This window comes from Mesoplodon bidens (assembly GCF_964165515.1).
Source record: "Mesoplodon bidens genome assembly, chromosome: 10".
NCBI classification, from domain to species: Eukaryota; Metazoa; Chordata; class Mammalia; order Artiodactyla; family Ziphiidae; genus Mesoplodon; species Mesoplodon bidens.
In genome coordinates this window covers 34,418,310-34,431,387 of record NC_138172.1, presented here as the reverse complement: position 1 = coordinate 34,431,387, position 13,078 = coordinate 34,418,310, and the positions used below count along the sequence as shown (strand labels likewise).

Genomic DNA, 13,078 nt, shown 5'->3' with positions numbered 1-13,078 from the left:
CCAGCATGTTTACTCAGAAAATAAGGTTGACAGTCCTTTTATTCAGAGAAGATCTGTATTTCAGAAGCACTGAAAGGATGTAGCCAAAAGTAACAGTGTCCTGGGACAGATGTCAGGCACCATGGTAAACTGTACCCCACCCCCAAACACAGGATACATGGAGGTTAAGTTGCTTTGGTGACATGGCTGAGCCCTGGTAAAGCTCAGGATCCATTCACGTAGCAGACATCTCAGCATATTAGACAGTGCACCCTGGCACAAAGTTTCTTAATTTGGTCTGCTTACACCCATTTCTAAAGAAACACCTTTCATACACAAGAGCCCTGCAAACCATCTTCTTCAGAAAGGCAGAGCTCAAGGTAAAGAACACCATCTCCCTTTATCAACCTCCCTTTTATCTCTCTCTCCAGTGGTCCATAGTCACTGCCTCTCTCTCTAAAGCAAGGCGATGCTTGCCTACTTGGCATGGGCTCTTTCCTTGATTCTTTGGCCACTTACCTGGTGACCCGATGGCCATTCTACTTAGGTGCCATCAGAGGGAAAGAACATCCATTTCTGCATCTACATGGCCATGTGGGAGGAAGGGAAGTCACTGATTTGTGTGGACAAATTACCAACTTGAGGGAGTTTTGAGAAAGTTCTTCAGCAGCATGTGCAAACCATCTAAGAGGTAAAGTGGTCACTCTTGGTCACTTAGGCTGAGTCTCTGACTTGACTCTGTCCACCCAACTTACAGATGACATAGTGCCCAGGGCCAAATAACATACCAATAGCCTCAGCAATGTGAAAATAATGAAGGTAGCAGTGGCTACCTTCCCAGAGCACCTACCACATACCAGACCTAGGTTGCAACTGCAGATCTTACTTCTTGCAGTCCTTTCCAACAACGTGTGAGACAGGTATAAACAGGACCAGTGCAAAATGAAAATGTGTTGCCCCTCGCTCAAAAATTATTGAGAGTTTCAAGATGGCAACAGCAGAGCATTAAACAAAGCACGCAGCCCTTCTAAGTGCAGGGTTCTGTCCAGTTACACAGGCCACGTGCCCATGAAGCTGGATCTGGGTATATATATACCTATTTGATAGATGGAAATAATGGGGCTTGGAAAGGTTAAGAACTTGTCTCTATATAACGGAGCTGGATTCAAACATCCTGCAGTCTAAGCACAGGGAGAATTTTCTAGCCTCTCCCCTTTACCTGGTTCTATGTACAGTAACATTGTGTAGTGCATGGAACTTGCTTCAGTTTTGTTTGAGACAAAGTGAAGGATAGCCAAGGAGGATGTTGGCCCAGCAGTGACTTATCTGGGCAAGCAGAACTTTCAGGATGGAGGCCAGCCGAGTGATAAGATCACCCAGATTTCTTTTAACTGAAGCTGATAAATTGTTAAACCAAGCCAATTCCCCAGGCTTCACATACTTTCACATAAGATACCATATTCCAGGTCAGCTTTTTGGTTTCAAACAGAGGACTTGAAATACTTTTTTATTCTTACCATGGAAAGTAAATGGACTCCCTAAGTGGCCCTGACTCATTTTGGGCTTTTCATTTTAGCTGCTTTTCTCTTTTAACTCAAGTTCATGTCCAGTAAGAGCCTTGTATTCATATTTCTCAAAAGCCACAGTCCATGGCTGTCCTTGCTGGCCTTGGCAGTGACTTTGCCCTTCTCACAATACTAAGAGAAAATCTAGTTTCAAAATATTTCTTATTATACAGTAATTCATTTATTTCCCCACCCCTTCTTGCCCCCAGTGATGGAACTCAATGTCAAATATCCAGGGAAAAGTGAGAAAAAATACATATAGCTGGTCATAGCAGAGTCCAAGATTCCTGATAGGGCCTCTTTGATATACTGGACTTGAAATATGAAGACTTCAGGTTGAGCCTCAGAATGGCCACTCTGTGGCCGTGGACAGATTCCTCAGTTTCTCTGGGCCTCAGTTTCTTTGCCACCAAAATAGGAATTCTGGTGAGATGGGATTTTGTGAGAATCACCTGAAATAAGAGAAGTGAAAATGCTTTGCAAATTGCAACGCTACTACAAATAGGAGGTAAGATTAGGTCTTGGATAAGAGCTCCAAATGTCTGAAATCTTTTTTTTTTTAATTTTCTTCTCTTCTTTTCAAAATCACCAATGACCCCCAAAAGGTAGTTACTGTACAGCAGTCATAGTGTTGGGGGTGGGCCTGTGGGCCTGGACTCAGCTAGCACCCATGGCGAGGTCTTAAAACACACCCATGCTCCAGCTGTATCCCAAGAGATTCATATTAGATTTGTCTGGGGATGGAGCCCAGGCATTTATGCTTTTTAAAAGCATCCATGTGATTCTCAGGTGCAGTCAGGGTCAAGAAATACTAAGTTAAATGCACCAGGTGCCAGTCTAGGTGCTGCCCAACTTCAAAGTTGCCTGACTTTTGGCAACTTTAACTCCATAATTTCAGTTTTCTCTGCAGCAAAATGAAATTGAAAGAGTGATTTTCATACCTGCAGTGAGGGTTAAGTGGAATAATGCATGTTTTTACCAAACATCCTTGTGGTTTCTGCCAAAGGGTCTTCCCTTGTTCTTTGTGTATTTAAGTAAGCTCGAGGAAGGAAAGACCCATGGGGCACACCTGGCCCTTGACTTGCAGAGAAATGAACTGCTTGCTAATAATTTGTTTTTGCTTTGGGAGCTACTGAGAATTCCTATCCCTCTTGGTTGTGTCTTTTCCGTTTTGTTCTGTTTTGTTTGTTTTATGTGTGAGGCGCAGCATGCCTGAGCTTTCACCCCTCCAACTGTTCGTATTTTCCCTTCGGGGCCTGGTGAACGTCCTCCTCACCTCACCCCCTACACATTCATTAACATAGTCAACTTGTGTAGAATTCCCTGTGGCAGCTCCTTCTAAATTGCCTTTCTAAAAAGGTGAGTCGTCAGGTAGGATTCAAGACTTGGACCATTTCTACCCCTGTCTCCATATGATGGAACTGCACTGGCTCCATGGCGGGTGACTGGAGCTTTCCCTGTCTTTGGTGATTGCGTTACATTTCAGCGAATGCCCTGGCCTTGGAATCCAGAGAGTGTTAGAGGAGAAGTCTGTTATGTTTGGATGGCTGCTCTAATGCCGACTGCTCCACCGATGTCTAATACTCAACAACTCATGTAAGGAATGTAATGGCTTCTTGGCTTCCTGTTGACCTGACTGTGTCCACTGAAGTATGCTTTGTCAGAGGTGGCATTGAAGGGAACAAGAAGACGGATTGGCTTGGACAAGTGTGTTTCTGGGCCAAACTTTCTGGAATGCAGAAACATGGGGATTCCAATAGACTGCTCTTTAAAACCCTAAAGCTGCTACTTGAGGATCCCCAATTACAACAATAACAATAGCCACCGTCATCTACATCATAATAGCAACAGGTCTCATTTATTGAATACTAATTGCAGTTGACCCTTGAACAACACAGGTTTGAACTGTGGGGGTCCACTTATACACGGATTTTTTAAATAGTAAGTACTGAAGTGCTACATGGTCTGTGGTTGGTTGCATCTGTGGATACAGAACCGTGGATATGAAGAAACTGTGTTTACAGAGGGCAAATTGTAGTCGGATTTTCGACTACATAGAGGGTCAGCTCCCTAACCCCTACATTGTTCAAGGGTCAACTGTACAGGCAAGGCATTATTCCAAGCAGTTTGCATGCATTACCTTAATTAATCCTCATGGCAAATCCATGAAATACCTACTATCGTTATTGCCATTTGACAAAAGAGGAACTGCAAGTGGAGGCTGCAAGCGTTTTAGTAACTTGCTCAAATTCATCCACAGTAGTGTGTGGGGAGATGGAATTTGAACTCGTGTCTCTTGGATTCTAGATTCTAGACCATGTTTTCCTGGTCACCACTCATCTTTTCCCATAGTTGGAGAAGACTAAAGTATTCTCTGCAGGGATATTTGTTCATATTCATGCTTGTTTTGCTTTGAGAGAAAGTAAAAGTCTTTCAAACTTGAAGTCCAATGTATTGGTTAGTAGTTGGTTCTACTAGAAATAATAGGAAATTCCAAAATAACAAAGTGTGAAAGAACGTAGGAGTCTTTTTCTCTTTTATGTGAAGGAAGTATGAAAATACTTATTTGGGGGCCTCATGTTGTCATCATGGACACATGACCACATCTTTTTTTTCTTTACCTCCTTCTAAGTTGGCTTTTAAACTCAAGATTACCTCATGATCCAAGATAGCTGCTGAGCTGCAGCCATTAGTTCTGCAAACTAGGCTGGCAGGAGGATTCTAGGACGTCCAAAAGGCCAAGTAAAATTTCTTTTTAAAATTTCTTTCTTTATTTAAGTACTTACTCCCATACAATACTTTTGCTTCCATATAATACTTCTGCTTAATCACATGGCCTCACCTACCTACAAAAGAACCTGGGAAATGTGCATATCAAAAAGTCGGTGTTCTGCTCATTGCGAGAGGAGAATGGCTGTCGGGAGACTATGATAGCCTCTGCCACATCCATCATGCCCCAGTTTGCTTCAGACCACCTCGAACTATTGAATCCTGCTTCCTGTGACATCCCCTTTGAAACCCTTCCAGAGATGAGGCTATATTCCTAACTCCTAGTTTTCTGCACACCCCACATGCCTGTGCAGTCCTGAACACAAATGGTCATAGCCACCATCTAATGCATCTGTCAATGATGTCTGACCCCAGGCAATGACAGCAGGAGCACTCGATAACACCTGTTGGGTTTGACTAATAGTAATGACACTGGCAACACCAACATCCCTAGGTTCTAACATCCTGAGCCTCAGTTGCATGCCCCACACTGTGCTAAGCGCAACTCAGGCATTACCATGGTGCAGTTGTTGTGAAATGTACACATGGTGCCAGGCATTTGGCAGAGCCCAAGGATGCTCCTCTAGCATCCAAGTTTCCTGCCTCAAGTGGGTTTTGCATTCACTCATTCCCCAAGCAGAATTTAGCTGTTTCCTTCTATATCTCACTCAAAGAAAAAAGCAAAAGAAATTTAGCCTTTTCTACATGGGATTAATCATAATTGCATTTTCCCCTTCAGTTTAACAAGGAAAGCTAATATTCATGCAAGGCGCAGTTGAATGGGCAGACAAGCCACTGGCTAGGTGCACCTACTAGGCACCTGTGCATGTTATCCTGTGCCACAGCATTGAAGCAAATTTGGCTGGGAGAGCCACAGCGACTTCACCTTCTGAGCCTTAGTTTCCTCTCCATGCCCTTGACATCAGAGATAATACCTGACTGGCAGAAAGTAATCGATTATTTCTTATTGTTACTGCTTTTATTACCTGGGTGAGATGTTGATGTGGTCAGTATCTGCGACTTTGTTTCTTTTTATAGTCTCAGCACCTGTTGATGAAAAGCATTTGGGGCTGATAGATGTGCTTAATCTATAGAATGAGTGAGGCTCCCCTCTCAGGGTTCTTCACTGGACCCTGAGTAGCCCCAATACCCTATGTGCTGGGCTTCCAGCTGGTGCAGCCTTATGGCACTTATTCTCTTCTAATGATGGGTGCTCATTAACTAGATTTGTTTTAGCGATTTTCCGTCAGAGCGTTCAAAGGCAGCTTCAACTCACCACCTCTGCTGTGTTAGATGTGCTGTGTTGATCATAAAGAACAGTACAATCTCTGTAAGAAGATGCTATGGGATGAGATGGCCACCAAGGCAAAAAGGAGAGACGGGAGAGCTCCTTCTGGATCTGCTATTTGTATTCAGATGGAACAGACTGAGCTTTCCATTCTCATGGCTGTCTGAGATGTATGAATGAGTAAACTTCCCATGGTGACAATCCCTTTGTTTAGAATTTCCTATGTTCTTGCTCCATGCCCTGACACTTGCAAGTTGAAAACTGCCCCAGAGAACACATTTTATAGCTCAAAAAAGATACATATTTTTACATGCTACCCTAGTGAGTCACTTTTGCTTCTCCTACTTTTTGATTCAAAATTGCTTAAATATGTCCCTCAGCGGGTCTCTGTGTCAGATGCCTCCCTGTCCTGTTTTAGGGCCATATTTGCAAACATTAAGCTGTTTCAAGACTGGTTTTGAGGCAAATTTTTAGCCAAAGTGAGTTAGAGTCATTGCAGGTAATGTACCTGGCCTCGTGGGCACAAAGTAGGTGTTTAATAAATGCTGGTCCCCACCGTTACTAATCAGCTTAAATTAGCTGAACTCATGCCTTTGAAATTCAACCTTCTAATTTTTAGAAGAAATCTTTTTCTTGGTCGTGATTTTTGTCTAGTTGGAAAAGAGCAGAATCAGCAAAATGGATTTAAGCAATTCCTAATGTCACGAGCCTGACACCCAAGACTCTACCTAGTACAGGATACATAGGGTTGCCCTTGCTTGGTTTGCATTGCTTTGGGTTTCTTCTTCAGAGACTGTATCTGCCTTCTGTCAAAGTTTCAAAGAGACCCATCTGGGGAGCACAGAGATGTTAATAAGGTCTCCCCAGCAGCCCGCAGTTGCAGTGGCCTGGTGGTGATGTCATGGGGATTAAGGCATGTTATCTGTAATAAGAATAAACTCCTGCTGCTGAGTGCAGCAATGCAGCAGCAATCTTGGGCTGGGCACTACGCTCGGGGCTTATTTTAGACCCGAAAGAAAGCAGGCAATTATCATGTTCTTTAACTATAATCAGCCGAACAGGATACAGGTAGCCACAAAATGGAGTTATTTAAAACAGTAACAAAATCACTTCAAAAAGGGCAACAATCTGGAAGTCTCTGCAACATCTAGTTAAAGCTGTCTAAGCATGGAGAAGAGAGAGAAGGTTTGTTTTGTAACCTCCTCAGTGGCAGTCAGATCAGGAAAGCTTATTTGTGAAATGAAAGGCAGGAACCCTGGCCTGGAAGCTGCCCTAGAGCAATTGAGTTTGGACCCAACAAGTAAACTGGAGCCTTTAAAAATGATTCAAGGAGAATCCTGAGCTTCCAGCCATCTGTTTATCATGGTGGTTACCATGGCAAGGGGCTCTCACTAGCCTGGCCAGCTAGTCCAGCCTGGTCTGGTGACCCCATCACAGCCTCTCAGCTTGGGTTGGAAGTTGATTCTGGATATTGATTATGAGACCTTATCTTGGGTAGCATTCCCTGTGACATTCCAATAAGACTCTGGGATGGGGCACAGGGCTGAATTCTGAGCATTTCCTAGGACCTGTCAGAATCTGCTACTGAGCAGAGGGCAGAGTGAGGTGGACTCAGCATGGCCCCCATCTAATTCTGGCTCTGCCACTTGTTAGGTGTGTGAACTTGGGCACATTTTTAGGCTAGCCGATACTTGGTTTGCCCCTGTGTGAAATGGGGATGATTAGAATCTCTCCTGTAGGGACATGCTTAGAAGAGTACCTTGCTCACCGTTGCTAAATAGACTTCAGTAGACATTAGCTGTTGTTACCCTGTCCTCAGCTATGAAGCTCATGGACAGAAGTTGCCGCATCATCTGCTGATAACCCCAGCATGACTTCTGAAGGAGCCTGTTACTTCAGTAAGAAGTGTGAATTTTACATTGCATCATATATGCCAATGAGCTAAGAAGACCAGGAGGCCTACCCATCCTCCAGCCAGCTGGGTAAAGCCTGAGTCAATTCCCAATGCATTTAACACCACCCCCATTAATTAATAATGGCAGTGAAAACCAGACTAATAAATTATAACAGCAGCTGCAGCCCTGCCTTCTGTTGAATGCTTCCTCTGTACTAGGCACTGTGCTAAAGGCAGTACATGTGTATAATCTCATTTAATCCTCACGACCACCCAATAAGGCAGCCATTATTCTCACTATTTTACAGATGAGGAAACTGAGGCACAAAGAGGGTTAAAAAGAATTGTAATAAATGGGTGAGTTAGGATTTGAGCTCAGGTCACTGACTTCAAAGCTAGCTTGCTAATCATTAAGTCACACTACCAGTCACTTGGGCCTTTGGGAATAGTGTAGCTTTAAGAGTCCAAAATCTAGCAAAGAACAAAATTAGGCCTTCGGTCATAACAAGGCTAGCACATTGCATAGTATATTTCAGTATACTTCCACATGACTGATTAGTTAAATCTGAGAACATCTCTGGAAGTCACTTTATAAATGAAAAAATAAAGCCTCAGAAGTAAGCAACCTGCTATTATAAATGGCAGAACCAACCTTTTAAGCCAAGGCCACACTGCATCCATGTCTACAAGACCCCAAACACACTCAAGTTCCACTGAACCCATGCTGCCTCTCACCAGCTCTGACTCAAATTCCAGCTGCAGAGATAGAGTTGGGCAGTAGGAAAAGGATAAAGCTAATAATAATTCTTGTCGAATCCTAGAAAGCCCCTCCGGGGCACCTGCCAAAATCCCCTGTTGAGGATGCAGACTATGGCATGGTAGGCCAGTCAGGGGCCAATTAGACTTGTCCATCCTGGCCTGCAGTTGATTTTGTGGCTGAATTCGTGTCAGGGCTGCATCAATGATGAGCGTTTCTGTGAGAAGTTTCTTCAGGGAGTTCCCTGAGCCAGGCACTTGGCTGGTTCATAGGCTTCATTTCTGTGTCAGTATACACTGGTTCTGCTTGCATCTGCTGGGAGGAAAAAAGCCAGAGGACAGTCAGCAAGACTAGAAATGTCCTGAAGAGGAAGGGGCTTTGGGGGACTTGCCAGGAGATTGTGTGACACTGGTACGCTCTTGGGCTTTGCTGCCTGTGATGCCTGTGTGGTGCTGGTCAGGAGCTGGTTTCCATCTCAATTTGGTCAAGTGGCCAGTTTTCTGCTTGGTGCCCATAGATGCTCTTTGGTTTAATCCGTGTGTGTGATATCTCTAATTTATTGTCTAGAGGAGAAAGCCTTCGCATCACATTTTGCAGTTGACCTCTTCAGTCTCAGCTGTGTTATCGACTATTCAAGATTCATGCAATCAGGCAATCATTCATGCATTCAACCTTTTAAATTGGAATACCTTCTCCATACTGGGTGCTGTGCTAGGTGTGAAACAGATCCAACCCCAGTCCTGCAGCATGGAATTTCTATTCTAGTGTACATTTCCAGCACAGTGTTAAGTATGCTTCACATTACGCACTGTATTATTTCAGAAAGATATTCCTGTAGGGAGAATTCCTTCCAGTCATTTAGAAGTTCATGTATTACAGTATTAACATGTCATCTGGCAGCTGTTAACATAACTCAGGCTGGACTTTAAGTGTCTCTCCTTTGGGGGGCCAGGAATAGTGGGAAGAGGAGCTTGGGGGAGGGACGAAATGCATGTCTCCTTTGGGATAAGGTGTTCGCTCCATCTAAAAGCTCTTAACTTGCTGCTGGAAATTGCCATTCTTTTTTACTTTGTAAAGGTGTTAATAGGAAACTAAAATATCTGTAAAAATTATAAAGTAAAACATCTTTGCAAATGAGTAAAGATCATAACTGGGAGGAGAGCTGTATTTTTATCACCAAGGGAGAAAAAGATGTCCATTTTCCTGTTTCATAAACTGCACTGTTTTCGAAAGCATACTTAGTAGTGAGTATACATATATTCACTACCATGGTGGTGGTAATGGAAGGGGGATTAACAACCAATGAGCCAGCTGGTTTCCAACAAATTGTCAAAGTGCTAGCTTTATCTTGGTCCAAGCCTATTTCCTAGTGCTTAAAAGAGACAGAGGATCCTGCCATTTCTTAACTCAAAGTGGCCCTTCCCAGCTCTCCTTGACCTTGCAGACATGGTCCATGTGGATTTCATCAGGGGCCCAGAACTCACTTTAAAAGAGCATATTTCTTTGGAGTATCCTGGTCCATGCAAGTCGTCATTGTTCAAACCAAAATGACTATTTGGTCAAGTTGGGGGGTTTCTTCTCCCAACTCTCCATCCCAACGATACCTTTATTCTCTTTATTATTTAAGTTCCAAGTGTGACATGACTGTGTCTCCAGTCCTGGACTTTGCTGTGTCCCTTGCTTGTCACCCTTGTTAGGCCTGCCTTGACTTGTGTTTGTCACTGCTGCACTGGCTGGTGGTGTTAGTGACTGTTCACCTTGCTGGTTGGTCCACAGCATCATTTGGTTCTCGTGTTTTCCCATGTAGTGAAGCTCCTTTCCATTCTCTTCTATAGAGTTACCCTTTATGACTATCAAGCCATGTGCAGGGCCAACAAGGAGAGCAGCGATGGTGCCCATGGTCTACTGGATGTAAGTACAGTGCAGTCACTCAGAAAACAACTGCATGTTTTTATCTGTCCCTGCATGTGAGCATATCTTTTTCTTTGGAATCATCAAGTTTATCTGTTTCAAAACACATGAATATTTAAATGTGTCAAGTCAAGAAAATCACTTCTGTTTAAACCCAAATCCAGTGACTGTGTGAATGATAAACAGTTCTAAAGTATTTGATGGATTAATGCAGCAACCTCCCCTCCTTTTGATGGATAGAAAAGGGGAGAAGTTTTGTCAATTCCCTCATTCTCAAATAAAAGAGAATTTGGTTTGGTTCAACAGAAACCTTCCTTTTAGTTTGTAATAAAGCTGTTAGCCTATGCCCAAATTCACATTTTGATCAGAGATTCTCTACTCTAATCATTGCTGCTGCTTTTAACATCATTTTCCCTGGAGCTGATTCCATCCATGATGTCACGGTTGAGGATCAATCAACATAGCTTTGTATCATTAGAAACTGGCTTTCATATCACCAGAAATTAACTGTGACAATTTACCCCCAGTTTAAAAATATAATTTACAATGTGCAAGCAATATAAATTTGGTCACCAATAACTTGAAAGCACAGAAAAAACAGATACAGATACTTCAACATAGTCTGGCATATGGGTATAAATATAACCCTTACATGTTATCATTTTGTAAATTCCAAAAAATCAACCTAAAATTTGGTTTGAAACACAAAATTTAAGAGCCATTTTGGTTTTAAAATATAAATATACACCTTCTCATTTACAGATGTAAGATCTTGCAAGGGGATTATTTAAAAACCAAATATTTAACACGGTTCTCCTACACTAAGGGAGCAAGGAATGATTCTGAGCTGGGACATTTCTGAGAGGCAACTAGGAACTAAAAATGGGACGATTTGAAAAATACCACTTTTTAGTGAGAATCAACACATATTTCCAAACCCAGCTTCCCTAGCCTTAGCATGAGTATTTCCAGACTTAAAATGTTCCCAAGATATGTTTTTATCATTAGGCTTAAGAGCTCAATGGCTTTACCCTTCTGAATGCTAATGTGCATTAAAATTTTTTAATCCCGTATTTACATAATCCCTTTGTTTACCCTGCATTGAGCCAGCATCTGGCAGGGAATGCTTGAGTATCCTCCTCCCACTGCCAACGCCAAAACCCCCCCACACCCCCACATCCCCCCACCCCCACCCCGGCCCCGCCCCGGGCCTCAGGGTGAGATGCCCCTGTGCCTCCCTCTCTTCCTTCCTTAATCCATTTATTCATTCTCTCCTCCCACACTATGGAGGACCACTGAAATGTCACTACCCATCCTGGCAGGTACAAAGACACAAAACTGTCCTATGGTCTGACCTTCCTTGGTCCTTTTGAAAGAAAGATGGTTATTTTTCAAGCCATAAGAAGTGTAATGGCAGAACCACAGGATTGCATGGCTACATTTGGTTTTAGGAAATAGTTAAAAGTTCACATCCTTATCTGACCCTGAAAGCCCTGTAATTCACGGAATGATGAGGACACACTCAATCAGAGCAAGAGATTTAGTCTGAAATCTGGGTGGGCTGGGAGTAACCCCAGTGGATTGTTGTTGTGTTCTGTACATTTGCTTACTGGCTTGAATAGGCAAATTTTAAGAATGGTCAGGGGTATATAAATTTGTCCTTGTTTTATTTGAAACTGGATAATCCTCCCATTCCTAGCTCTAGTCCTTATCATCAAAATGCTTAGAAGGTAGGATTAAGCAGCCATCACGTCAGAAACCAGGATTGGGCATTTCAATTCCCTGCTACCTAAAGACAACCACAGAAGGTTCTGAGATTTGTCTGGACCTGCAACTTGGGGCTCGGGCTTTGCCAACGTCATTACCTGTCTCTCAGGTCCACCCACCGCTCACATATCCAGCATACCTAGGTACAAAGAAGCGACTGAGGGGGAGACTTTGTATTTTCCAGAATTCAGGAAATTGAATTATCCACATAGGAAATATCACAGAGTAAACAATCGCACTGCTTTTTTTAATTAAAATATTCTGAAATAAAGATTAGCCCGTCAATGCCTTCTTTTATAGAGTGAAGGGGATTTTCTGCAAGGATAAAATCACATATTTATATGGTTATCATTTTTTTCAAGTCTGAATATGTAAGTGTGAGAAAACGCAGCTTAAATCCTACATAATTCATGGGCGGCATTAAAATCAAGCATGTGAAATTTTTGCTTATTTCAATGAATGACATACAGTGATAGAGAACAGGGAATCACCTTTCCAAGAGGCAGCCCTGTGAATTACCATTTGAAATTAGTTATATGATTCCAACCACTCAGCATTAGGCTGCGAAATATTAGCCCCCAGAGAGTAAAGGTTTAAGCATCATTTGGTGAACTTCCTTTTTCCTCCCAGAGATAACCCCTGTATTAGATCATGTTTATTTTACTTGTAAATCACATCTCACTACAGGGGAGTTCAAAGTTTTAAAATGTTAGTTTTGGGATACAGTATCCAACCATTTTCCTCTTTAAGCTAGAGCTTCACTGTTTTTTGACATGATATCAATCTCTCTAGAAAAATAACATTGTCTTTTTGTAAAGCCTTAGGTTAAACTACAAATTTTGTGTGTGATACATTGTTTTTAATGAACGGAATTCTTCTCTTCAGCCTTATAATGCCTTCCTTGCTGCAATAAAATGGATAATGACAGAACTTGTCTTGTAAGTACAATTTGCTACATGTTTAAAAATGTATTATTGCTTATAAAAAAGTATTATTGCTTTTCTGTGTTAAAAAGTGAATTGGGAGACTGTGCTTCCAATAACCATTACATTCATAATACTCTGCGATAACCTGATTGAACATCTCGAAATATTGAACGTTGAGTCCAAAAAATTATCTTTTATTAAGTTATTCATGGTCACTGCTCA

The 13,078-nt window shown here is 42.3% G+C and overlaps 1 protein-coding gene across 1 annotated transcript in view; it reads left to right on the top strand.

Moving 5' to 3' along the window:
• CACNA2D3 (calcium voltage-gated channel auxiliary subunit alpha2delta 3) overlaps positions 1-13,078 on the top strand; it is a gene marked incomplete at both ends in the record, with an annotated part of 788,351 nt that overhangs the window by 716,764 nt on the left and 58,509 nt on the right. Inside the window, 2 exons of the mRNA XM_081246546.1 lie at positions 10,088-10,163; positions 12,816-12,868. Of these exons, the coding sequence (XP_081102672.1) occupies positions 10,088-10,163; positions 12,816-12,868 (129 nt within the window). The remainder of the gene's footprint in view (positions 1-10,087; positions 10,164-12,815; positions 12,869-13,078) is intronic.